Source organism: Oncorhynchus clarkii, chromosome 26, assembly GCF_045791955.1.
Source record: "Oncorhynchus clarkii lewisi isolate Uvic-CL-2024 chromosome 26, UVic_Ocla_1.0, whole genome shotgun sequence".
NCBI classification, from domain to species: Eukaryota; Metazoa; Chordata; class Actinopteri; order Salmoniformes; family Salmonidae; genus Oncorhynchus; species Oncorhynchus clarkii.
In genome coordinates this window covers 22,579,723-22,606,976 of record NC_092172.1, presented here as the reverse complement: position 1 = coordinate 22,606,976, position 27,254 = coordinate 22,579,723, and the positions used below count along the sequence as shown (strand labels likewise).

General features: G+C 43.7%; 1 protein-coding gene across 1 annotated transcript; it reads left to right on the top strand.

Annotated features, from left to right (window-relative positions):
• LOC139384729 (voltage-gated potassium channel KCNC1-like) lies at window positions 1-26,980 on the top strand. The gene is made up of 4 exons (XM_071129588.1): window positions 1-549; window positions 16,429-17,368; window positions 25,622-25,936; window positions 26,844-26,980. The coding sequence occupies exons 1-4, from the start codon at window positions 13-15 to the stop codon at window positions 26,978-26,980; spliced, it is 1,929 nt and encodes a 642-aa protein (XP_070985689.1). The 5' UTR covers window positions 1-12.
• The last annotated feature ends 274 nt before the right edge of the window (window positions 26,981-27,254 follow it).

The following is a 27,254-nucleotide window of genomic DNA, read 5'->3' as shown; positions in this document are numbered from 1 at the left end:
CTAAGCGACGCAATGGGACAAGGCGACGAGAACGATCGTATTGTGATTAACGTGGGAGGTATCAGACACCAGACCTACCGTAGCACCCTTCGTACATTACCAGGCACCCGGTTAGCTTGGCTCGCCGAGCCCGATGCCCACAGTCACTTTGACTACGATCCCAAGGTTGAGGAATTTTTCTTTGACCGGCACCCGGGGGTGTTTGCCCACATCCTCAATTACTATAGGACCGGGAAGTTGCACTGTCCTGCAGATGTTTGCGGCCCGTTGTACGAGGAGGAGTTGGCATTTTGGGGTATCGATGAGACTGACGTGGAACCATGTTGTTGGATGACTTATCGGCAACATCGAGAGGCCGAGGAGGCATTGGATAGTTTTGGGGGTGGGCCCCCCGAGAATTCAGAGGAGGATGGGGATGAGGAAACACTGGGAATGATCAATAGGTTGGCTCTTGATGGACCAGATGCCAAATCCGGTGGGCATTGGCGACGTTGGCAGCGGTTGCTTTGGGCACTCTTCGAGGATCCCTATTCATCTAAATATGCAAGGGTAAGTAAGAGTTGGAATCAGTCATCTTGAGTCAATAAAAGTTTAGATAGGCCTACTAATGGCCTGAAAAAAACTATGCTTTACAATCTCTCTCTCGCTCTCCGTGCCCGCGTGCTCGTGCCTGTGTGTGTGTGTGGGCTCGTGAAAATTTATTGGGATTTTAAGCTTAAAGTTGAAATCTGAAGTTGGCACATACATTTTTAGACTTTTCAATTAATGACATATACACATTGATTATTGAATAATATAACTTACAAATTCCTGATTAGCTTAGTTCAACTGTCGTAGCCCATCAGAACCCAAAATATAAGCTTGTTTTACTTAATTGTTAAACAAGTCAATTGTAAACAAACACTGTATTGCCTCTAAAATGTTGATATCACGAATGGTCAAAACTTGCATCCATAGCCCTGTCTGTGAATTTGAAAGTGGTTACATTTCTCCAGCCCCATCTCTCAGCTGTTTACCAGAACAGTGGTGGGGTAAAGGTTTTGTTATTGTTTGAACAACAGATTTCCCCTTTAATGGGTCCATCGTCGCACACAAAAGTGATGATGCACTGCGCTCACTCTCTGAGATGTGCATTCTGGGCGTCTTGTCGCATTGATCAACTGCCTCCTTTCCTGCAGTTCAACTGTGCAACATGCAACCACCCTGCTTTCATGTGAGGTCTTATGAATTACCTCACGAGGACTAGATCAAATAAAACTTAGAATGAGAGTTTAATTGTTTATATGCCCTCACTGTATTTAATGAGGACCAGGATGTGTGGGGGAGTTAACAAGACATGCACTTCGCTCTTTCCTAGGCTGGAACAGAATGGTGATCAAGAAGATTAATATTTGTGATGGTCCATCGTTACATTGCCTGTTTGGAGCTGTCCATGTTCTGTAGGCTTGTAGCTGTATTTAGAACCTAATTGTTAGCTTTGCCTGACCTTTCTGTCTCTTCTCCTTGTAAATGAACTTAGCTTTGAACAGCAACACCTATCACACCTGGTATTCCCATTCCCATTCCCAATTCATTGTAGTTTAACTTGAAAACAATTCAAATGTAGTCTCTTACTGACCCAATAGGATCCTGACCCACTGACCTGAGACAGCTGGGATCAGAAATCCATCCTCCCCTAGCTCAGCACAGGATACATGTTAGAGTATAACATCTTCAGAATGTACTGTATCTATAATCAATCAACTGGTCAATCAACAATATGGATTATGCAGCACATGTGTTATGTTTTGGTTAGTTATTGTTCCCCTTGCTGTTCCTCAGAGACTGAGCAGTTTGCAAATTACGTAAGTGCAAGCAATAGCCTCTGCTTTGGCTCTGTCAATTTCCATAAATCCTTAGATCAATGTGTATAAGTGCATCTGCTTACTCGTTTAGACTGGAGCATACTGGCTTGACTCCATCTTTTGCACCTCTCATTTCTCCTGAGGGGCAGTGATTACAATAGTGCAGGGTTGAGTAACAGTATAGTCTACCCTCTTTCTTCCACGAGCTATAAGTCTATTGTCTACACTCTGGTTCTCTCATATAGCCTCCTTTCCATTTTGTCACTCTCTTTACCTGTTTCTCATTCTCAGTCTTTCATTGTGACAGTAAATCGCTGAGTTACTATGAATGACCATGTACTGGTGCCTTAGCAACTGGCGATCACTTGAACCATAGAGACCATGCAGTGTACACAGACACACCATAGGGCCTTCACAGAGCATTGTGAGAGCAAAACGTGAAGCTACAGTTGTAGGATCTTAATTTGATCACTTATGTTGCTGCGAATGCACCGCATGAAATGCAGTTGAGCTTTGTGATTTACATAAATTCACTGAAAACCCACACTAACACACGGTTACATTAACAGTATTGCACTTTTCATGTAGCCTAAATTTGGTCAGCTAATAGCCTAACGACCGATCAAGCAACATTATGGAGTAAACGTTTAAATCCTGTTGCAGCAAGATTATTTTGCTGTGACAATCCAGCTGTACTGATCAATTATGTGAGATGAACTAGCCAAGGAGTCGATTAGTTGTTATTAAATCCTTATTAGGCCCAGTTTTGGTCAGCAGGGGCAAACGTAACACTGATCTCAGAGGAAACACATGTTGACCGTCTGTCCTTATCTTTTGCTCCAGTAACGTGGTTTCCTCCTATGTAAATAATATATATAGAAGAAAGAAAGGAAATAATCACATTTTTATATCCCCTTTGTTGGTGCTGGGTGACATTATCAGGACCTCATTATCACCTTTCTTAATAAACACCCAACCTCACCTGGGTGACAAGGAGGACCTCATTATCACCTTTCTTAATAAAGTCCCAATCTCACCTGGGTGACAAGGAGGGCCTCATTATCACCTTTCTGAATAAACACCCAACCTCACCTCTGCCACCTCATACACCCTCCTGCCTTGCTGGCGGACATGCTGCGCTTCCACTCTATATCCCACTCGAAATGCAGAATTAATACCTAGGTATTACATGGTGATTAATGCAGTGGTGATGTAAGTAAATGCAGTTACATACAGTACCTGTGTATGTGAAGCAGGTGTAGCTTGTATAACTGATGTCTGTGTAGTGGTACTCATGTTGCTTTCAGACATAGCTCACATACTCCCAGTGAGCACTATATGAATTTTTTATTTAACTAGTCAAGTCAGTTAAGAACAAATTCTTATTTACAGTGACAACCTAGGAACAGTGGGTTAACTGCCTTGTTCAGAACAACAGATGTTTACCTTGTCAGCTTGGGGATTCAATCTAGCAACCTTTTGGTTACTGGCCCAACGCTCTAACCACTTGGCTACCTGCCGCCCCATTAAATTGACCTGCCTTTAGTTTGGAATGCAATCTAAGGGAACTTAGACTGACCATAATTCAGACACGTGGCTACAACTACTAGTCTTCCTACTTATGAAAGGGGTCATTGAGGCATCTTGTGCCCTTGGACTGTTGATGACTTGGCCCTTACTGCCTGGATTTGCAAGAGGGCAAGTCGTTAGATTAGTTTATTGATCAATCTAATTGCTGCTCATGTAAGGATGTAAATAAGTACTGAAGTAAAATGTGTTTAAATGGTGAGGATGATGAGAAATTACTTTGTGCAGCTGGGAGAGAAGGAAGTGCATGACTGAATGCAGTTTGGTGGGGTTTTGGGACAGGTAGGGTAGATGTGGGTTTGTTTAGGTTAGAAGTGGAAGAGGGAGCTGCTGGATGGGAATGGGTAGGAGGTTTCTTTTCACTCAGCCATGGCTGTGGGTTGTAATGTTTCACTTCACGTCACGTAAGAAACACAGCAGTGAGTTTATGTGGAGGGAGAGTTTGGAAATCAATATCATGCTTTTAAAGTGTTCTCTTTAACGTGAGGTGCCTACTGACCATACAGACACCCTGCCAGCTACTACGACCTTCAGCTATCTGGGAGGAAACTGCTCTTGAGTTTAGAAGGAGATCCACTCTACTTAAAATGAGTGAGAAAAGTACACCTACATGGAAAGTAGCTATACGTCTACGTAACCACACTAGAGAGACAGTGTGGCTGGGACGGCAGCTTCTAACCAACACAGAGTGAGTAACAGATCCATGCTGAACTGAACATAGCAAGACTGGTTGCTCCTTTGGGGGCTGGAGCGATTAGCAGAAGCCGAGTTGGGCACAGACCCTGGTAATTAATGGAGAGAGAGAGGGAGGCATCCTATTACACTAAAGACATGCTGCATGGCTAACCTTGCCACACTTCAACAGGAAGTCATCTAGGTTTTAAGGAGATCCACACGGAGACCGACTCGTCTGGAGGGCTGGGGCCTAGATAGATGGACATATTGTTTTATCAAACAACACCAGCTCTTAGTCTATCATGTGGCATGCTGTAGTACATTGAGGTTCACATGTGTAACTGTATGAACACACATCATGCACATGTAGGTGAGCATGTGCATGATACACATCGACACAGTCCAACTCCAGTAGGGAAATGCACAAACCAATCAAAAGCTGGTCACTGAGATATCTAACGCAGCTCTTGCTCCCAAAAGAAGTGGAGCAGGACACCCCTTAAAAAGCAGTGGGGTTTGTCCCTGCGCTCCTGTATAATTAATATCCCATGCAGAGAGGAATGAGGCACCCAGCTAAAAGCACTCAAACTGGGGCAAATATAGAATACAGGCCTCTCACGCCACCATTACACTGCCAAACAGAGAGGAAAGTTACACTCACTTGTTCTGCCTTCATCTACAAGATAACACTGGCTCCAACAACCTTTCCTCTGAACATACACCCAACAGTCATCTGACAAATCCTAAACACCAAAACGATTTGATCTTCATGACCTGCAAAACCACAAGATGTTCTGTCTTTCCAGTTTCGGCCTGAATGGTGAGGGAGTGTTTATTCAGTTTATTCATCACTTTTGTCCATTAGCTATACATGCTGGCATAGCCATTACCTCAGCCAGACCATACCATCTGACATGAGGGTGTCACTCAGATTTATCCCACTCAAAATATAACCCATGTAAGAATGTTTTTTTTTTAAATGTTGAGCCCTCCCTGTTGACATACTTGCTCTACCAGTTTTCACAGAAAACACTAATGTGTGGCTTTCAAATATCACTATGATTATTGAATGAAATACATGTCTTTCAATAGCTTAGTCTCTAAAACTACAGTGATTTAGCTAAGTTTTGATTGAGATTGTTTTTCATTTGAATGTTAAGTGTTAACTGAATATGTTTCTTGCTCTGTGCTTGGTGGACCAGACATGGACAGAGACATTAGGGACAGCATGCAGGGTGATTATTATGGACGTGAATGTGACTAGAGGCTTTTCAACGGATCGTCATGTTTTTATCTGACATTAGGCTTATTATTGTCAGAATTCCCTCAGATTCATCTGATGTTTATTCACATGTTCATACGTGTATTTATATTAAGTTTGTGTATGACTTACAAAAATAGGATTTAGTATGACATATATGAAATAACCAAGTTAGCCACACAGGACACTGTACAGCAGGATGCAACTACCACAACAATATCACAGGGCATGTTTGTGGACAATAACATACACCTACTGTATGTAGTCACTTGCTATTGGTATGTGTGGCCAAGGTGATTACTGATGGATATAGGCCTGTCTGCTCCACTGGCTTCCAGTCAAAGCTCATATACACTAGAAGACCATGGTACTTGCCTACAGAGCAGCAAGAGGAACTGCCCTTCCCTACCTTCAGGCTATGCTCAAAACCTGCACCACAACCCGAGCCCTCCGTTCTGCCACCTCAGGTCTCTTGGCCCTCCTACCCCTACAGGAGGGCAGCTCCCGCTCATCTCAGCCCAAGCACTTCTCTGTCCTGGCACCCCAATGGTGTTACCAGCTTCCCCCTGAAGCTAGGACAGCATAGTCCCTGCCCATCTTCCAAAAACATCTAAAAACCTACTTCTTCAAAGAGTATTTTAAATAATCCCACATTACCCCCCCTCACCTCGCCCCATTTAAAAAATAAAAAATGATTTTGTGATCTAACTCTTGCACTTGATTTTCCCCTCTTACTAGCTCTGACTTTGCTGTTAGCTACTTCATTGTGGAAGAATCTACTTACTATGACTATCTTAAGATGAATGCACTAACTGTAAGTCGCTCTGGATAAGAGCTTCTGCAAAATGACTAAAATGTAAGTGTTTTGTGTGAGTGGTGTGGGCAGCAGTGATGATGAGGAATGGCACACTGGCACTGAGCACGGGGACCACTGACACACATGGCCTAGGCAAATGTTTTGCGTGTCTGTTGCTGGGGGAGTCCATTATCAGAGAGAGCAGGCGTTAAACCCAGGCCATGGGATAGCATGATGATGCACTGACCACGGCTTCCTTAAAATGCTCACTTATTGCTATCCCAACCACTTCAGCCAAGTGTCTGAGTCCTTCAGTATCTCATAATTTACTAGGGTGTTTATCTGCCTACAAATATTGTCATTCATGTTATAGTATGTTATGCCTCTGTGCTTGAGTCTCAGTAATCACAAGGGCTCTTGAGCTAAGATAGTATACATAATTCAAGAATCATTCTCTATCATTTCTGTCCTCTCATCAAAATAGAGGCTTTCATAGTTGATGTGAGTAATTTACCCAAGGTAAGGCATTGGAACAGTTGGAACAGAGCCACATTATGTGTTGGCACTATCAAGTCACGTTATTTGAAGTGTTTTAGAAAACTTAGATCCAAAACTAGTTGATAGACGGTTTTAGTAAAGGCTTTGCCTTTGATATTTGAATATGGCTGGCTTGTAGAAGATGTAGTCAAGATGTGCAATTTCTTATTCTTCTTCTTCTTCCTATAGTTTCAGATGACCCAATCTGTTGTGGTTTGTGTATGAATGGATTTGTATAGTTCATTATAGTGCTGTAAATGCTACATATGCATTCTCTCTTTTCGATGTGCACAGTAATAGAGGAAATCAGTTAAGTGGGAATGCCTGTTTCATAGCAATAACCTTTTCATGTGTTATCTCCCATCAGAGACTGCAGCAGGTGAGTGGAACAGGGAGGGAGGTGGTGGTGGAGCTCTGAGCTAACTCAGCATTCTGAGGCATCATACAGCTTCAGCAGTACATGTTCAATCTCGACTGTCTCTACTGTCTCTACTGGCACTCTCAGATCATACTCTGACAGGGTAATCTAATTACAACCTAAAACTAAAAACAGCCAGCAAGCATTTCAACCTTGGATGCATACCATGGTTACCAATGGCTGTTACTGTGCTAACAAATGTCTTCCAAACAAATGCTCAATCAATCAGTTCAATATGACTTCCATTTTGCAGTATAAAGGATCAGGTGTAGGCTATTTGTTGATTTGTTGGAGAGAAAACCAATATAGTCGTTTTTACATTTGCATAACCTTGTGTGTATATGTGTATGTTATATGAATTTTGTTTCTGGACTTGACTGTCTGTATAGCATTAGTTTCATTCATTGGCGATATAATATAATTTTTGATCAATGAAAGCCACTTATGATATTAGCCGCTGATTAAAAGTTGTATTTATTACCTTTATTGTAGTCATGCTGAGACCAAAGTCTTTTTCACAGATGAGCCCTGAATACACATCAATACACATCAAACACATCAATATTCACATCAATATTCACATCGATATTCACATCAATATTCACATCGATATAGCAAACGCAAAACACATACAGGATGATACGGGAGGGGCTGAGCCAGCTGTGAATGAGGCCTTAGCTGTTTATGTTGTTGGTAGTTACATTGGAATGTCTCTATTTATTGACACAGCTTTTAAACTGTCAGTCAAGGCCCTTCTAGAACTGCAAGGGAGTTCACACAAAGGCTAAGAATCTCATGTACTAAAACGTAGATGGACAATTATTAGGTAAGGCCTGTAACTTGATCCCTACACGGTAAAAATAATGCATGTTGTTTTTAAGGTAATTTACTGGGAGCCAGTTACCTGTAAGTTACTTAAGGAAACAGTATGTTACATACAGTATAGTATGTTACAGGAGTTGTTTTAACCCCACGGAAACAGTCCTTGATTCACAGAAAACAACACTATCCACCCTCATCATGTGAAAAGGTCCCCAGGGTTCTAATTTAACATATTTTGCAAACACTCTTATCCAGAATGACTTACAGTAGTGAGTGCATTCAGTTTCATGTTTGTTCATACTGTTCCCCCATGGGAATCAAACCCACAACCCTGTCATTGGGAGTGCCATGCTCTACCAACTGAGCCACACAGCACCTCACACATTTTCTCTCTTCTCTCTCATGCAGATTCATGCCTAATAACATTTAAGAACAAACTCAAACAAACACACTTTACATGAAACAAAAGTATTTATCTAAAATTACACATACTGCATGTAATACACACTCATAAACAGGCAATGCAAATACATTGTCACAAACGCATACAGTAAGCCCAGAGAAAGGCAGATGGATGGAGGGAAAGTTACATAAGAGAACGTGACATGCTTTCATCTCTAGGAGGCATGAGTCTAAAAGGGAGAGTGTGGGAGGGGTTGTAGGAGAGAAGGGTCTGGTTGCAGTTTTATTTTGTTTAGCATTGACTCAATGCTGTCTCCTACACTTACAATGGCACTGTGACTGAAACATCTACAGACATAGGATCTTAATTTGAGGCAGTTTGCTACAGCAGGAAAATAATCTTACAGCTATAGGAAATCTGAATTAATATGTGGATTATAACTAATGGACATTTTTTGTTGGGTTTGATACATTTTTCATGAGGGCAAATCAAGTCTGAAATGCCAAACTTTAGAAGCAACAAAAAAAGTGATCAAATTAAGATCCTACATCTGTAACTTACTTCAAACATTTCCTGATTAAGCATTTGATATACTTGACATGTGCACGCATTCTGTGGCACACTCTACTTTGCAGCCTTTTAACTTAATTACATTGTGTATTCACTATCTCAATGCATCCTCTCAAACAAACGACATGCTTGCGATGTTGTTGTGTATTGTTAGATATTACTGCACTGTTGGAGCTAGGAACACAAGCATTCTGCTACACCTGCAAGAACATCTGCTAAATATGTGTATGCGACCAGTGCAATTTGCAGAGTAGAACCCACAGCAAAATCCAAATATCTCCAAATATTTTGTGCTCAATATCATTGACTTAATTCCATATTGAATGTTAATATCCATGCAGTATTCTGCTCAGTGGTTTTGTCCTTAAACTAGCAGGTACAGCACACTCAGACTTACATACAGTATTTATTATGGTCACATTTCTATCTTTATTGATCTCTGTCCATTAAGCTTCTTATTTAGTGTTAATTCAGTTCCATGTAGCAGAGTCTTGGTAGTGAAGCTGCTGGGTGTTTATTTCCCAACGGTATGGCTCCTATAAACCATCTCTGATGAGTGTGTGATGTGTTCTGACCGAAAGGCCTGCTGATTGGTTTCCTTGGAGGAAGGTTATATTCTCAGTTATAAACTCAGCATTGTCTTTGGCTCCCTCCCACTGAAGGGTGAGGCCTTGCCAGCCTAGACACAAAGGGAAAAGAACCACCCTCTCAAATAGAGCTGATAGGTGCAGTGCAAGTGCTTGCTTGCTCTGGTCAGTCTGCAGTGTAGACATTACGTTTGGGTCGGCATCAGTTCTGTGCATGGGATTGTACTGTATGAGTGCGATTGTACGTAGGTAGTCCTGTGTGCAGGTGGTTCCTTCACCTGTAATGCAAACAGGACAATGGCTCATGTTCAGCACATCTAAAACATATTTGCTCCAAACCGGAATAATACAGTTAAAGGATCTTAATTTGATCCTCCTGTTGCAGGAGAGCTTTCCCTCAATGCAGGACATGTAAAACTTGTAGTGTAGTTGAGGTTTAAAGAAGGTTTCTGAAGGTTGTCATTTCCACTTTGAAATTTCAGACTTGATTTTCCATTACGTAAAAAGTGTATTAACCCCTACAAAAATATCCATTAATTATAATCCACATAATAGTTATCTTCCTGCTGTAGCAAATTAGCTCAAAATAAGATCATACATCTGTACGTTATGTCTTTTGGGTTATTTTCACTTGCCTATTACAGTGGTGGAAATTTGACTTCCTAATGGTTCATTCAAATTACTTCCTGGCTTTCTGTAACACTGATTTATCACAACTCAACAAGCTAATCACACATCTATTACGGAAACACCCCCACACCCAAACCATGACAACATACAGTAATTCACTTGAGTGTGTTATAATGCACTTTGCCTCTCATTTATAGTTAGACACTCACTCATTCGTTTTCTGTAAATGTTGTTGATACATGTTCTGTTGAGAACACCAGATCAAATACATCACAATCTGCCTTGGATGATGTTTACACACACAGCCATGCATGCTAACAAGCACATGCTTTCACACATATGCTCAGACACATTCATGCATGCACACACATTGCTTGTGCTGCAGGTCAGAGGAAAGAACGAGGAAGGGTGGCTCTCATGTTGGCTTAATGTATTATAATATGAGATTAGCAGTTTGTCTCAAGATAAAACCTTTAGACAATGCATTTAGGATACAAATGACGCACATGCCATGATACCACTGTCTAGAATTTCCTCAACGATGTGGTGATCGTTTCCCGTATCTACTGTATATTACAGTACTGTTTCTCTCTTCAGTACCAACAGTCTGTAGGCATTCATGGAATAAAGATAAAGAAAAGGTTAGTGGACATTTTTCAAAGATACCTGTTTCATTTCCTTTCGCTGGAGAGTTCAATTAGTCTCATGGAATGTGTGTTAACGGCTCAAGTTCCTTTATTAGTGAACAATATGATACTTTTCCAATGTTCCAGGTTTTACTCTAACAGCTGCATATGCATACATTATTAATAACGATGTTGCTGTATTGATACGGATAGTTGACCGTGTTGAAGAAAATGTTGGATGTTCTGAGAGCAATGTCACATAGACTTAGATGTTGGATATTCTGCACAGGAAGTTGACAGCAGTTAGAATTGATTCTCAGTCCAATGACAGGTCTCCATAATTGAGCCCATGCAGGGATGCTGCTAATTTGTTTTCACACCAGTGAAAGAATGGAAGCAAGTCTGTCACCTTTGCTGGGCTTGTGAGAGAAAATGTTGTGGTGACAAGGACACTAACACTCTCTTCTCTTCCTTCTGGACTTACCACAACCTGTCTTCATTTCAGAAACCCAACCAGAAGGTTATTTTTATGTGGAGGACAGGACAGATGGAAACAGTCAGTGTGAAAACAAAGTAATTGAATTTCATTTACACTTGTGGGTTGAAGTGTTATTGTGGTTGTTGTTGCTGCAGTGATTGTTATGGTTATTGTTATTTTTTTAATTTAAAAAAAAATATTTCACCTTTATTTAACCATGTAGGCCAGTTGAGAACAAGTTCTCATTTACAACTGCGACCTCGCCAAGATAAAGCAAAGCAGTGTGACAAAAAACAACACAGAGTTACACATAGGATAAACAGTCAATAACACAATAGAGTCAATAACACAAGTACAGTCAATAACACAATAGAAAAATCTATACACAGTGTGTGCAAATGGAGTAAGGAGGTAAGGCAATAAATAGGCCATAGTAGCGAAGTAATTACAATTAAGCAAATAAACACTGAAGTGATAGATGTGCAGATAAAGATGTGCAATTAGAAATACTGGTGTGCAAAAGAGCAAAAAGTAAATAAAAACAATATGGGGATGATGGGTGGGCTATTTACAGATGGGCTATGTACAGCTGCAGCGATCGGTTAGCTGCTCAGATAGCTGATGCTTAAAGTTATTGAGGGAGATATAAGTCTCCAACTTCAGCGATTTTTGCAATTTGTTCCAGTCATTGGCAGCAGAGAACTGGAAGGAAAGGCGGCCAAAGTGGGTGTTGGCTTTGGGGATGAGATATACTTGCTGCAGCGCGTTCAACGGGTGGGTTCAACGGGTGGGTGTTGTTATGGTGACCAGTGAGCTGAGATAAGGCGGAGCTTTACCTAGCAAAGACTTATAGATGACCTGGAGCCAGTGGGTCTGGCGACGAATATGTAGCGAGGGCCAGCCGATGAGAGCATACAGGTCGCAGTGGTGGATGGTATATGGGGCTTTGATGACAAAACGGATGGCACTGTGATAAACTGCATCCAGTTTGCTGAGTAGAGTGTTGGAGGCTATTTTGTAAATGACATCGCCAAAGTCGAGGATTGGTAGGATAGTCAGTTTTACGAGGGTATGTTTGGCAGCGTGACTGAAGGATGCTTTGTGTAATTGGTGCGTGCTGGTGACAGGGAAGTCAATCGCAGGAGAGTGAACTTGGTATAAACGGAGCAGTTTAATAAATGCTAAAAAAACTCAGAAAACCAATATATACAAAAATAAAATGTACAGGTACAAATCCCCAGTTGTGCAACAGAGGGCTCTGGGTGAGAATGGTGCCGGCTCACCTGGGGTGACGCCAGAGTGCCCTGCCTGCTGCCTCGATTTTTAGAGGAACCAACCCGGCACTGACCGGAAGTGTGACCTCTGCGGCCACAGATGGTGCACGAGCGGGAACCCCCTCCGGTCTCCCTGCGCGCTTCCCCTCCCGGCTCCATGGGTATCGGAGAGGGGGTGCGAGAGGATGGAACCACCAGACCCTGATCTGAACATCTGCGAGTAGGCAGCAGGTTGTTCAGCCGGGTGGACAGGTCCACCAGCTGGTCAAACGTGAGGGTGGTGTCTCTGCAGGCCAGCTCCCGACGGATGTCCTCGGGCAGACAGGGCCCTGTTGTTCCATCCCGCACCGGCAGCCAGGGTCCTAAACTCCAGTGCAAACTCCTGGGCGCTCCTTGTCTCCTGCCTCAGATGGTAGAGGCGTTCACTGACCGGAAGACTGCCCGGAAACGGCGGGTGAACTCCTCAAACTGGTCCAACGCCGCATCTCCCTCTCTCCACACGGCGTTGGCCCACTCCAGGGCTTTCCCGGTGAGGCACCCTCTCACGGCCAGATGGAGCCGGGTGGACGGTGGCCAGGTATAGCTCCAGTTGAAGTAGGAACCCCCGGCATCCCGCAGCCTCTCCGCCGTACTCCTGGTGCAGGGATAGATGAATCCCACTGGACCCAGGTGGAAAAGGGGCGCTCAGGGGAGACCCCGGTTGTGCTGGTGGAGGCACTGGAGGACCTCCCTGTCTTTCCCAGCGGTCCATTTTCTGGACAATGCGGTCCATGGCGATACCAAGATGGTGAAGTATTGCTGCATGCTCCTGGATGCGCTCCTCCACCTCTATGGCCGGGGTACCTTGTCCTGCTGACTCCATAAATGGGTTGGTGATTCTGTAATGAGTGCGTGCTGGTGGCAGGGTAGTCAGGCACAGGAGAGTGAACTTGGTATAAACGGAGCAGTTTAATAAATGCTAAAAAAACCTCTGAAAACCAATACATACAAAAATAATATAAACGGGTACAAAACCCGACACACACCAGAACATGACTTGCACAAAACATACAACAAACAATCTCCGACAAAGACATGAGGGGAAACAGAGGGTTAAATACACAACATGTAATTGATGGGATTGAAACCAGGTGTGATGGAAGACAAGACAAAACCAATGCAAAATGAAAAATGGATCAGTGATGGCTAGAAGGTCGGTGACGTCGACCGCCGAGCACTGCCCGAACAAGGAGAGGGACCAACTTCGGCGGAAGTCGTGACACTATGTTGCAAAATACGAAGCCGATTCTAGATTTAATTTTGCTCTCTGGATTTGGGTGAAGGAGAAGCTGAATAGACTTTACAGTGTCCCAGAACTTTTTGGAGTTAGAGCTACAGGATGCAAATTTCTGTTTGAAAAAGCTAGACTTTGCTTTCCTAACTGACTGTGTGTATTCGTTCCTGACTCCCCTGAAAAGCTGCATATCGGGGGACTATTTGATGCTAGTGCAGTGCGCCACAGGATGTTTTTGTGCTGGTCGATGGCAGTCAGGTCTGGAGTGAACCAAGGGCCATATCTGTTCTTAGTTCTACATTTTTTGAAAGGGGCATGCTTATTTAAGATGGTGAGGAAATTACTTTTAAAGAACAACCAGGCATCCTCAACTGATGGGATGAGGTCAATATCCTTCCAGGTTACCCCGGCCAGGTCGATTAGAAAGGCCTGCTCGCAGAAGTGTTTTAGGGCGCGTTTGACAATCGTGAGGGGTGGTCGTTTGACCACGGACCCATTACGGATGCAGGCAGTGAGGCAGTGATCGCTGAGATCCCGATTGAAAACAGCAGAGGTGTATTTGGAGGGCAAATTGGTCAGGATAATATCTATGAGGGTGCCCATGTTTACGGATTTAGGGTTGTACCTGGTGGGTTCCTTGATGATTTGTGTGAGATTGAGGGCATCTAGCTTAGATTAGGACGGCCGGGGTGTTAAGCATATCCCAGTTCAGGTCACCTAACAGAACGAACTCTGAAGATAGATGGGGGGCAATCAATTCACATATGGTGTCCAAGGCACAGCTGGGGGCTGAGGGGGGTCTATAACAGGTGGCAACAGTGAGAGACTTATTATTAAAGCTTGAAGCTCGAACTGTTTGGGCATAGACCAGGAAAGTATGACAGAACTTTGCAGGCTATCTCTGCAGTAGATTGCAACTCCTCCCGCTTTGGCAGTTCTATCTTGTTGTTGTTGTTGCTGCTGTGGTTGTTGTTGTCAATGTCTAGTGTGTGTTGCATGTGTGTCAGAGAATAAGAGTGAGAGTGTGAATGAATGTGTGTTTTTAAGAAAGAAATCGCAGTGGGGTTTTTGTCTTTCAGACGTCACTCTCTCTGTCTTGTGTGCCGTCATCTCAAGGCCTCTGCTGCCTCAGGCGGGTGGAGGTGGCATATCTAATATACCCCTTTATCTGTTTCATTAGTACACATTGCAGTAGAGCCTGCAGCTTGCAAAACCTTCAACAACAATAGACCGTATCAGAGTGAATCGCTCTAGCACAGTTTCTTTAAATGTAATGAGTTTCTCTCAATTTAATGAGTCAGTCAGACTTCTGTATTGTCTTTTCTGTCTCTGATTCTGTATCTGATTGTATCAGTAGGACACAAGGTACATTCACTACCCTGAGTGAAACCTACTGGAAAAAGGCACTGCATAGGGTTCTGTGTAAAGTGTTAACTGGGATAGGTTTTTTGTGCCTTTTTCCATTATACAAGCCTCTCAACGGTCAATGGAGGTTAACTAGACCACTTCATTTCTCAACACCCTAGTTTGCTTCTTTTGTCAATGAATCCTTTCTCCTGAGAGGTTGTTGTTGTTATTGTAAGTATCGGGGTTGTAAGGTGTGCGTGTACTATACCGTAAATTCTTGTTTGGAGTTGAAAAGATCAATTTGATTTACATTTTATATTGACATTGCTTTGGCTCAGTTTGTTGAAGGTCAAGGATGTTGGAAGTTGTGGACCATGCACAAAAATAACTGTGATGCACCCATCTTAGAAAAATAACCTAATTGTCCTTTGTTCTTCTATAATGTAATCACTAAGCCCTTCATGTCCAGGTTGGACCCTGGCTCTATCACTACTGTAGTGTGGTTGTAGTGTATGTGCCTGGCAGTGCCTGCCTCCTCTCAGACCTGGACACGTTTAAAAGATATTTTAAGCAAAACAATTTCTTAACATAGTGTATGAATTGGATTCATAACATATCACACAAATTGGATGATGTAGTACACAATTGGATGATGTAGTACACAAAAAACTGGGACCTGTTTTGGCTCATGAGCACCACTTTCAAAACTACTGGCTGAAATTATACAAAAGTTCTGGAGCATCGCTTTAATATTCCAGTGGTGTTAAGTGGAGTTATGCAACCCCATCAGCCTCTTCTGGCAGCAGCAGTACTGCTGTCAGCCCTAATCTATGGGCAGCAGTGTATATCTGCCTATACATTAGGGACTATGCATTAAAGCACCATTCAAAATTGATGAGGTGGCATCGTTCACATGTTATCGTTTGGGCCAGATGCCATGGTGAACACAGTGCCCTCCCGGAAAAAATACCTTAAGTGCTGGCGCAAAAGCTGACCCAGAAACAAGCTTTCCCCTGTACAGTACATAACGTCCCCCTCTGTCCCTCCCCTCCTCCGTGTAGGCTCCAACAGTATTAGCAACTCTCTTACCGGAGCACCACAGTTTAGGTGCACGCCCTTTCAAGTGACACACAGTTAAGAGTACTGACCTAGATTTGTGTTGTAGAACTGAAGAGAGCTGTGGGGGTGTTCTAGTGCTCTGTTCCTTCACGTTTGTATTCTAAGCTCTATTGCTTATAATCTCTCCCTCTCTCTTTCCCTCACCCTCCTTCTCTCCCTCCCTCTCATCTCTCCCCTGCAGTGGATAGCCTTCGCCTCCCTGTTCTTCATCCTGGTTTCCATCACCACCTTCTGCCTGGAGACACACGAGGCCTTCAACCCCATCATCAACCGGACGGAAATTGACCCGCTGGACAACAGCACGCGGGTCTACCAGGAGACTGAGACCGTGGTTTTCCTCACCTATATTGAGGGGGTCTGTGTGCTGTGGTTTACATTTGAGTTCATAATGCGAGTGACGTTCTGTCCGAGTAAGCTGGAGTTTTTCCGTAACACCCTCAACATCATCGACTTTATTGCCATCATGCCCTTCTACCTGGAGGTGGGGCTGAGTGGGCTCTCTTCCAAGGCGGCTAAGGATGTACTGGGTTTCCTACGCGTGGTACGCTTTGTCCGGATCCTCCGGATCTTTAAGCTGACTAGGCACTTTGTGGGACTGCGTGTCCTGGGTCATACACTCCGAGCCAGCACCAATGAGTTCCTGCTCCTCATCATCTTCCTCGCCCTGGGTGTGCTCATCTTCGCCACTATGATCTACTATGCTGAAAGGATTGGTGCCAAGCCCAATGACCCCCGAGCCAGCGAGCACACTCACTTTAAGAACATTCCTATTGGATTCTGGTGGGCGGTGGTGACCATGACAACCCTTGGCTATGGAGACATGTACCCTCAGACATGGTCTGGCATGCTGGTGGGAGCGCTGTGTGCTCTGGCTGGTGTGCTGACTATCGCCATGCCAGTGCCTGTTATTGTCAATAACTTTGGGATGTATTACTCCCTGGCGATGGCCAAGCAGAAGTTACCAAAGAAAAAGAACAAGCATATCCCCCGCGCCCCACTTCTGGGCTCCCCCAATTACTGTAAGTCGGAGGTAACCTCACCTCACCACAGCACGCAGGACGACACATGGCCCCTGGCCCCACAAGAACCACCAGAAGAGATCTTAGAAATAAACAGAGCAGGTAGGAAAACTTTCTGCCGAATGTCCATCTGAATATCAATGAAAATAAAATAAATTCTCAATTACCTGACTGAACTCCCCTGCCTTCACACCTCCTCCTCCTCCTTATCCTCCTTATCCTCCTCTCTCCACCTTCTCCTCCTCCTCCTTATCCTCCTCTCTCCACCTCCTCCTTCTCCTACTCATCCTCCTCTCTCCACCTCCTCCTCTCTCCACCTCCACCTTCTCCTACTCATCCTCCTCTTTCCACCTCCTCCTTCTCCTACTCATCCTCCTCTCTCCACCTCCTCCTCCTCTCTCCACCTCCTCCTCCTTCTGCTAACTCACCAGTCAGAAAAACAGCCATTCTCCACACCAGGAGCCATTGAATATGGAAAACCCCTACATGGCAGTATGTTGACCAGTGACCACTCCACTCATACACATATTTCATCAACTCCACTGCCCACTCGCCAGACATTATCAACTCATACCATACCAAACCAAACCTCATACCACACCAGACCAAACCTCATACCACACCAGACCAAACCTCAATACCATACCATACCACACCAGACCAAACCTCATCCCACATCAGACCAAACCTCATACCACACCAAACCAAACCTCATACCAAACCAGACCAAACCTCATACCAAACCAGACCAAACCTCATACCATACCAGACCAAACCTCATACCATACCACACCAGACCAAACCTCATACCACACCAGACCAAACATATACCACACCAGACCAAACCTTATACCACACCAGACCAAACCTCATACCACACCAGACCAAACTTCATACCACACCAGACCAAACCTCATACCACACCAGACCAATCTCCCTCTCAACGACCTTTTCATCTCTACCCTGACCAGTTTAATGCAGTGATGAAAACACCAAAGGTAACACAGGGGCACATACATTAGCCATCCATCCTGACAGCAGATGTTAAATAGCATATTTCATCCACTCAGATGGAAGATACATTACAATTTATGAATCACACATAAGACTATTAAAACCATACATTTATTATATTTCCTAGTTAACTTATCTGTGTGTGTGCTGTCTCAGGAAAAATACTGCAGGGCTATGAAACAAGTTTAAAGCCTGCAGACATATTGTTCATTTGGCTGATTGCCAAATGTATTTTTATGATGTATAGGCCAGGTAGGTCAAGTTTTAGAACACCTACTCATTCAAGGGTTTGTCTTTATCTTTACTATTAAATAACACATATGGAATCATGTAGTAACCCAAAAAGTTTAAACAAATCAAAATATATTTTATATTTGAGATTCTTCAAATAGCCACACTTTGCCTTGATGACAGATTTGCACACTCTTAGCATTCTCTCAACCAGCTTCATGGGGTAGTCACCTGAAATGCATTTCAATTAACAGGTGTGCCTTCTTAAAGTTAATTTGTGGAATTTATTTCCTTCTTAATACGTTTGAGCCAATCAGTTGTGTTGTGACAAGGTGGGGTGGTATACAGAAGATAGCCCTATTTGGAAAAAGACCAAGTCCATATTATAGCAAGAACAGCTCAAATAAGCAAAGAGAAATGACAGTCCATCATTACTTTAAGACACGAAGGTCAGTCAATATGGAACATTTCAAGAACTTTGAAAGTTTCTTCAAGTGCAGTCGCAAAAACCATCAAGCGCTATGATGAAACTGGCTCTCATGAGGACTGCCACCGGAATGGAAGACCCAGAGTTACCTCTGCTGCAGAGGATGTTCATTAGAGTTACCAGCCTCAGATTGCAGCCCAAATAAATGCTTCACAGAGTTCAAGTAACAGACACTTCTCAGCATCAGCTGTTTTTTATTATATGAATTTTTATTTCACCTTTATTTAACCAGGTAGGCTAGTTGAGAACAAGTTCTCATTTGCAACTGCGACCTGACCAAGATAAAGCAAAGCAGTTCGACACATACAACAACACAGAGTAACACATGGAATAAACAACATACAGTCAATTATAGAGTAGAAAAAGTCTATATACGGTATGTGCAAATGAGGTAGGATAAGGGAGGTAAGGCAATAAATAGGCCATGGTGGCGAAGTAATTACAATATAGCAATTAAACACTGGAATGGTAGATGTACAGAAGATGAATGTGCAAGTAGAGATACTGGGGTGCAAAGGAGTAAGATGAATAAATAAATACAGTATGGGGATGACGCTATTTACAGATGGGCTATGTACAGGTGCAGTGATCTGTGAGGTGCTCTGACAGCTGGTGCTTAAAGCTAGTGAGGGAGATATGAGTCTCCAGCTTCAGTAATTTTTGCAGTTTGTTCCAGTTATTGGCAGAAGAGAACTGGAAGGAAAGGCGGCCAAAGGAAGAATTGGCTTTGGGGGTGAGCAGTGAGATATACCTGCTGGAGCGCGTGCTATGGGTGGGTGCTGCTATGGTGTCCAGTGAGCTGAGATAAGGCAGAGCTTTACCTAGCAGGGACTTGTAGATAACCTTGAGCCAGTGGGTTTGGCGATGAGGATGAAGCGAGGGCCAGCCAACGAGAGCGTACAGGTCGCAGTGGTGGGTAGTATATGGGGCTTTGGTGACAAAATGGATGTTACTGTGATAGACTGCATCCAATTTGTTGAGTAGAGTGTTGGAGGCTATTTTGTAAATGACATTGCTGAAGTCGAGGATCGGTAGGATGGTCAGTTTTACAAGGTTATGTTTGGCAGCATGATTGAAGGATGCTTTGTTGCTAAATAGGAAGATGATTTGAGATTTAATTCTGGATTGGAGATGCTTAATGTGAGTCTGGTAGGAGAGTTTACAGTCTAAGCAGACACCTAGGTATTTGTAGTTGTCCACAAGTCAGAACTGTCCAGAGCAGTGATGCTGGACTGGCGGGCAGGTGCAGGCAGCGATCGGTTGAAGAGCATGCATTTAGTTTGTACTTGCATTTAAGAGCAGTTGGAGGCCACAGAAGGAGAGATGTATGGCATTAAAGCTCGTCTGGAGGTTAGTTAACACAGTGTCCAAAGAAGGGCCAGAGGTATACAGAATGGTGTCATCTGCATAGAGGTGGATCAGAGAATCACCCGCAGCAAGAGCGACATCATTGATGTATTCAGAGAAGAGAGTCGGCCCGAGAATTGAACCCTGTGGCACCCCCAGAGAGACTGCCAGAGGTCCGGACAACAGGCCTTCCGATTTGACACACTAAACTCTATCAGAGAAGTACTTGGTGAACCAGGCGAGGCAATCATTTGAGAAACCAAGGCTGTTGAGTCTGCCGATAAGAATGTGGTGATTGACACAGCCGAAAGCCTTGGCCAGGTTGATGAATACAGCTGCACAGTAATGTCTCTCTCTCTCGATAGCGGTTATAATATTGTTTAGGACCTTGAGCGTGGCTGAGTTGCACCCATGACCAGCTCTGAAACCAGATTGCATAGCGGAGAAGGTATGGTGGGATTCGAAATGGTCGGTAATCTGTTTGTTAACTTGGCTTTCGAAGACCTTAGAAAGGCAGGGTAGGATAGATATAGGTCTGTAGCAGTTTGGGTCTAGAGTGTCTCACCCTTTGTAGAGGGGGATGACCGCGACAGCTTTCCAATCTTTGGGAATCTCAGACGATACGAAAGAGAGGTTGAACAGGCTAGTAATAGGGGTTGCAACAATTTCGGCAGATAATTTTAGAAAGAGAGGGTCCAGATTGTCTAGCCCGGCTGATTTGTAGGGGTCCAGATTTTGCAGCTCTTTCAGAACATCAGCTATCTGGTGTCCAGGGCACAGCTGGGGGCAGAGGGTGGTCTATAGCAAGCGGCAACGGTGAGAGACTTGTTTCTGGAAAGGTGGATTTTTAAAAGTAGAAGCTCAAATTGTTTGGGTACAGACCTGGATAGTAAGACAGATTGCAACACCACCCCCTTTGACAGTTATATCTTGTCGGAAAATGTTATAGTTAGGGATGGAAATTTCAGGGTTCAGAGGAGACTGTTTGAATGAGGCCTTCGTAGTTGCATTGCTGTGAAGAAACCACTACTAAAGGACACCAATAAGAAGAATAGACTTGCATGGGCCAAGAAACACAAGCAATGGACATTCGACCAGTGGAAATTTGTCCTTTGGTCTGGATTCACTGTCTTTGTGAGACGCGGTGTGGGTGAACGGATTATCTCTGCATGTGTATTTCCGACTGTAAAGCACAGAGGAGGAGGTGTTATGGTGTGTGGGTGCTTTGCTGGTTACTCTGTCTGTGAATTATTTAGAATTCAAGGCACACTTAACCAACATGGCTACCACACCATTCTGCAATGATACGCCATCCCATCTGGTTTGGGCTTAGTGGGACTGTCATTTGTTTTTCAACAGGACAATGACCCAACACACCTCCAGGCTGTGTAAGGGCTATTTTACCAAGAAGGAGAGTGATGGAGTGCTGCATCAGATGACCTGGCTTCCACAATCCCCCAACCTCAACCAAATTGACAATTTTGGTTACTAGATGATTCCATATGTGTTATTTCATAGTTTTGATGTCTTCACTATTATTCTACAGTGTAGAAAATAGTACAAATAATGAAAAACCCATGAATGAGTAGGTGTTCTAAAACTTTTGACCGGTAGTGTTTATATATATATATATATATATATATATATATATATATATATATATATATATATATATATATATATATATATTTTAACAGCGAATGCCATAATTTCACAGTTAACTTGTTTAACTAACATTGCACCAGTGATATTGCACTCTAGAAATTACTGCAATAAAAGAGACAGCCTGTTTGCCTGGAGACCTGTGTGTCTAACCTGTGTGACTCATAGGGGAAGTTGGACAAAGACAGCAGAGAGTAGGGGTTTCCCTCAGAGAACCTATCAATTTTCAGGAAGTCCCTTGGATGGATGATGTCTGGGTTGCTCTTTCATGTTTTTCTGCTTGGATGACCAGGCCAGCTGTGGTGAGCACAAGGAGCTTTGGGGGTATTCTCAGTTACTCACAGGCTGATGTACTGTACATCGCCGACTCATAATAGGGATAGGGCCCAACTGATTCCTTGAAATTCCCTCTTCTATGAAATAGTGTGAGTAGTGTGTATTTATGCCCTGCCACAAGGGCCTGAAGTGGCCATGAGTGCATCTGGTGATGGCTCCTTATTTACTGTCACATGTTAAGGCCAAGCATCATTCCACGCTACATCTATGACTAACACCCCTCTCAGCACTCTCACACACACACACACACACACACACACACACAAAAACACTGCACCCCTCGCTCACTGGCTGTACTCCTGTTTGTAATAGAATCTTTTAACTTTATAATGAATGTTTTCCCTGGAGAGTTATGTATCCAAGATGTCCCACTAACAAGGTGTCTCTTCTGATTAGATTCCAACAATACTATTCAGTGATAGTTATTTGTTTGTAACAAACACATTTAGATTACCTTGACCTCTATCTGCACCTTTACTTTGCAGCCTGTCAGATGGCGTCTACACGCTGAGCCATCAGGGCCTGTCATCTGACCTGACTCCCTGCAGAGAGAACAACCAGAGGTGACATAATGATTGTCTGCTGGAGGAGAGAGGAAAAACATTAACAAGGGTCACACTTCCTGACTTTGGCTAGTCATATGATACAGGATGTGCATAAGTCTCATTACTTCTATGATCTTGACCAATTGGAGTTAGAGTTTCACCAGGCACTGCCATAATGTACGTTCTCTGGAGGTGGTAAAAACAATGATTGTTTTCACCTTCCCAACATCCTATCTCATTCTTAATGTCTCGTTTATTTAATTTCCCCCAATCTTTTTTCTGTGCCAATGCATGTTGCCATGACAACAGTGTCCAAGCAACGCACATTACACAATAGGACTCAGGTTCTGCCACGAACTGCAGCTATTCACTTGCTTCTCCTATTATTCACACTGGGCTGCAAAGCAGAATGATGGAATATGCAGCCAATCTGAAACTCATTTAGCACCCAATCAGAAAACAGTTTGACCAGCTCATCAATGGCTCAATGGCATCAATGGCTCATCAGTGGTAATTTAACAGACAGACATTAGAGCAACACTTTACATTACATGGACATTATTCCAAAGTTACTATAAGGGATACATGTATGTAATAACACATGAATACACACACATTCAGGAACATGCTGAGCATGGGCCCTCAAGATGGGTTGGGTTCAGCTCAGGGGGAAATGAATAATGCATGTTGTGATTCTGGCACATGAGTTGGCATTCTCTATATATGGCCTCCCATGGAGTGAGAACTCTGTCTGTCCTCCAGTCTTTGAACATGAGGCATGGGCTGTTTGATTAGGATGAGGAATAGACTAGGATTGCCAAATGTGCAATGCATCAATTTACCTTTTACAGCAGTCTACACTATCTATGGAGCTCACTTTCTCTGAATAAGAGAGCTGGGAAAGGTTACATAACTTTTAAAGTGCTGTACTGTACTCCTCATAAAGCTGGTCCCTTGAGCAGCTGACGTGATCGACACACACACACACACACACACACACACACACACACACACACACACACACACACACACACACACACACACACACACACACACACACACACACACACACACACACACACACACACAAACACACGACGTAGCTACTTGCTTATTTATGACATCTATTACTTTGTTGCATACTTGAATATGGTGTGTGCTTATTGTTTCGAAGTTTAAACAGATGAACACATCCATTTTTACTAATCAATGTCAAAACACACAGACAAACATTAAGGGACCAGTGGGGAGTTGACCCAGTGAAATGCCATTGGGATGACTATGAGAGTGCAGTTCCAGTCAGCAAGCCAGTGCAGTAAAAAAAAACAACTCTGAAATGGCTGTCATCATTTATTCAGTGAGCTGTTTTTAACCACATGTGCAACACAGACACTTCTGGACCAGGTCCGCTAACTGACATACAGTATCTCGCTGTATATCTCTTCTGTGGTTGTGCAGTGTGGCAACACATTTGAATGAGAAGTGATGAGTATGGTTCTGCGAGAAATGTTGTTAGTGTAGTAGTAAGTAGAGAGTAAGATGGCTTCAGGCTGTAGTGATGGCTGACCAAAATGACCAGAATGCATCATGCTTCTTTTGGAAGTGTTGTCCTCCACGATGCCAGTGATGGACAGATCTCAGAGATATGGTCATTAATGCTGTGTCATCTTTACTCTCCCTCTATTTCCCGTAAAGAGGCACCATCTGGACAAATCCTCTGCCACTTCATCACATCAGACATGCACGATTACCAGGCCAACAGCCAATCAATAGAGCCCATGAATTGGATACAGATATCCAAAAGATGAATGAGGGGATGAGAGGGGGATGAAAAAAAGACAAAAGTCAACAGGGATAGGGAGAAGGGGAGGAACAGAGAGGGAAAAAGTGAGGGAGTTAAAGAATGGTGTCTATTCATTGAACTATACTGTTGAAAGTGACTCATCTCCCACTCTCTCTCCCCATCTTCCTCTCCCTCTATCCCAGAGGGTCTGCGTCACACGTACAATGGTTTTGTGTGGCTGGCTAGGGTCTGTGTCCTGCCTGCTGCGCTGACAGATGGATTACTGTAATGTGTAATGGGGTGAAGCATCAATGCAGCAGAGACACCATTGCTAATATCTGCAAGTGTTACCCACAAATAATGTTTTACTACAGCGGTGACAGTGGTGGTCTGGGCTGTGTGGTTCAGTCTGGAGGTGTAATGCTTATAAGGCCCACGAGGTATGACATGTGAGGCCTGGATGATCAAATGGTAGTGTTTCCTGTTCCATTGTTTTGAGTTGGTCATGTACAGAAGGTAATGGCTTAGAACTCCACTACCTTTACTTACCATACTGAAGATGAAGAATCGTGTGGCACTATGGTTATTTTATTGACCTGTAAATAGTCACTACTATGTCTGGAAAGGCAGGTGGTACATTTCCAGGACAGGAGCTTGCTAGTTTTGAGAGTGAGGGATTAGGGAAACCAAAGAAAGCAGATATTCTGTGCCAAATTGAGCAGCAAGTCTGAAGAGTTTTTGTTTGTTGAAGCTCCAGTGGATGGGATTCGGGGCAGTTGGGAAAGGTCAATGTTTATTTGACATTTGAAAAAGTTTGATGGTTGTGCTTCAAAGCCGTGTTACCTGGTTGATAAAAAAAACAGCCAAGCTTACACACAAATGGAGGTGCTGACACATCCTCTTCCACACCATTGAGAAATCCCCACTAAGTTCTTCTCCCTCTGTTTCAGCTCCACAAGCTGTTTTTCAAGATCCCAAAGTGAATGGGGAAACGTCCAAGGAGTCAGCCAAGAGAGCAGCCAAGGAGTTAACCAAGGAGTCAGCCAAGGAGTCAGCCAAGGAGGCAGCCAAGGAGGCAGCCAAGGAGTCAGCCAAGGAGGCAGAAAAAGCAGCGCTGGCCAATGAAGACTGTCCCCACATAGACCAGATCATGTCACCTGACGACGGCCAGATCTTAAGCCCTATTGACCGGTCCGAGCAGCAGCCCTGCTTCCTGCTGGCCATGGGCGGGCGGCCAGGCCACACGGCGGCCAGAGTCAGGAAGGGTACGTAATATGACACACCTAGACACAGGCCCTACATCGGGGCACACATCCCAGAGCTTAAATCTCAGGGCACAACTTCCTCAGGGAACACATTTCAGGGAACACATTTCAGGGAACACACCTCAGGGAACACACCCCAGGGAACACACTCCAGGGAACACACTTAGAGTCAAGCACAAACACACTTTCATGTGTACTCAGGGAGGAGAAACTGCACAGCTGTACTGTAAGTCTGAAACGTGACACAATAAGACACTTTAGAGAGCACACACATTATTTTTGTTGTTGCTTTCTCACAGTAGGTCTTGTCTTTACTATCTTTGTCTATACAGCTTCCAACACAAACAACTTTCGGTCCCCCACCCACATACTACTGCTGAGCGACACAACATCTGCCAGGTCGCAGTTGTAAATGAGAACTTGTTCTCAACTGGCCTACCTGGTTAAATAAAGGTGGAAAAAAAACAACAACAAAAAACATCATCCCCAACATTCTTATTTGGCATTTGGACGCTAGCCTTTTTCTCTGTCCAACTCTTCTCTTTCTCTTTCGAACTGAATCATCTTTATTACTCTTACTTTCATTTATTTACTTCCACATGAAATAAGTTACTGAACAAATATATAAACAAATCACTAATTAGTGGTCTTGTTTTTCTGTTTTGGATTTTGTTGAAAATGTTTCTTTACGTTACCCTGCCAACCCTCCTCTCCATCTCTGCGTGTTCTATACTCTCACACTGCCCCCTGGGCCAACCTTAACTTTCCCTTTTTCTGTTTTTCTCTGTTGTATGTATGTTTTCCTTGTTTATCCTCCACTCATTGTCTGATCTGTTTGTTCCTCCCTCCATCACTCCAACTTTCATCATCCCCCCCCATCCTTGACTTGTGTCTAATTGGCCGTTAGCTGGCTCTTCCCAGGGGAGGTCACTGGCGGAGCCGGCGCCCCCATGCCCACCGCTCGGCCCCCAGGGCTACCCTCTGCTGCAGCTAGCTGGGTGGGTATGTGGCCAAGAGGACGGCCATGCCACACTCACAACCTGACGCCCCAGCCTCTAACACTAAAGAATAGCACAATCAAATAATTGCCTTGTTCAACACACCGAGAGATCCTTACTATCCTTATGCTCTACAATAACATCAGGCCTTCATCATATCCTCTAGTCTACAGTTACACCAGGCAAAGGCAGGACAAGTGCAAGCCAAAGGCTTCTATGATGAATCAACTCTGAAAAAGAAGAAGAAAAAGCTGCTTCCACAATTGTTTCAGTATCAAACTATAATGCCTGTGTCATCCGCAGCTTCTTAAATTAGCTGC

Coding starts and splice junctions, on each gene's coding strand:
- LOC139384729 (XM_071129588.1), top strand. CDS start 13: ATGGGACAAGGCGACGAGAACGATCGTATTGTGATTAACGTGGGAGGT. Junction 17,369..25,621: donor CTTAGAAATAAACAGAGCAG/GTAGGAAAACTT, acceptor CCTCTGTTTCAG/CTCCACAAGCTGTTTTTCAA. Junction 25,937..26,843: donor GGCGGCCAGAGTCAGGAAGG/GTACGTAATATG, acceptor ATTGGCCGTTAG/CTGGCTCTTCCCAGGGGAGG.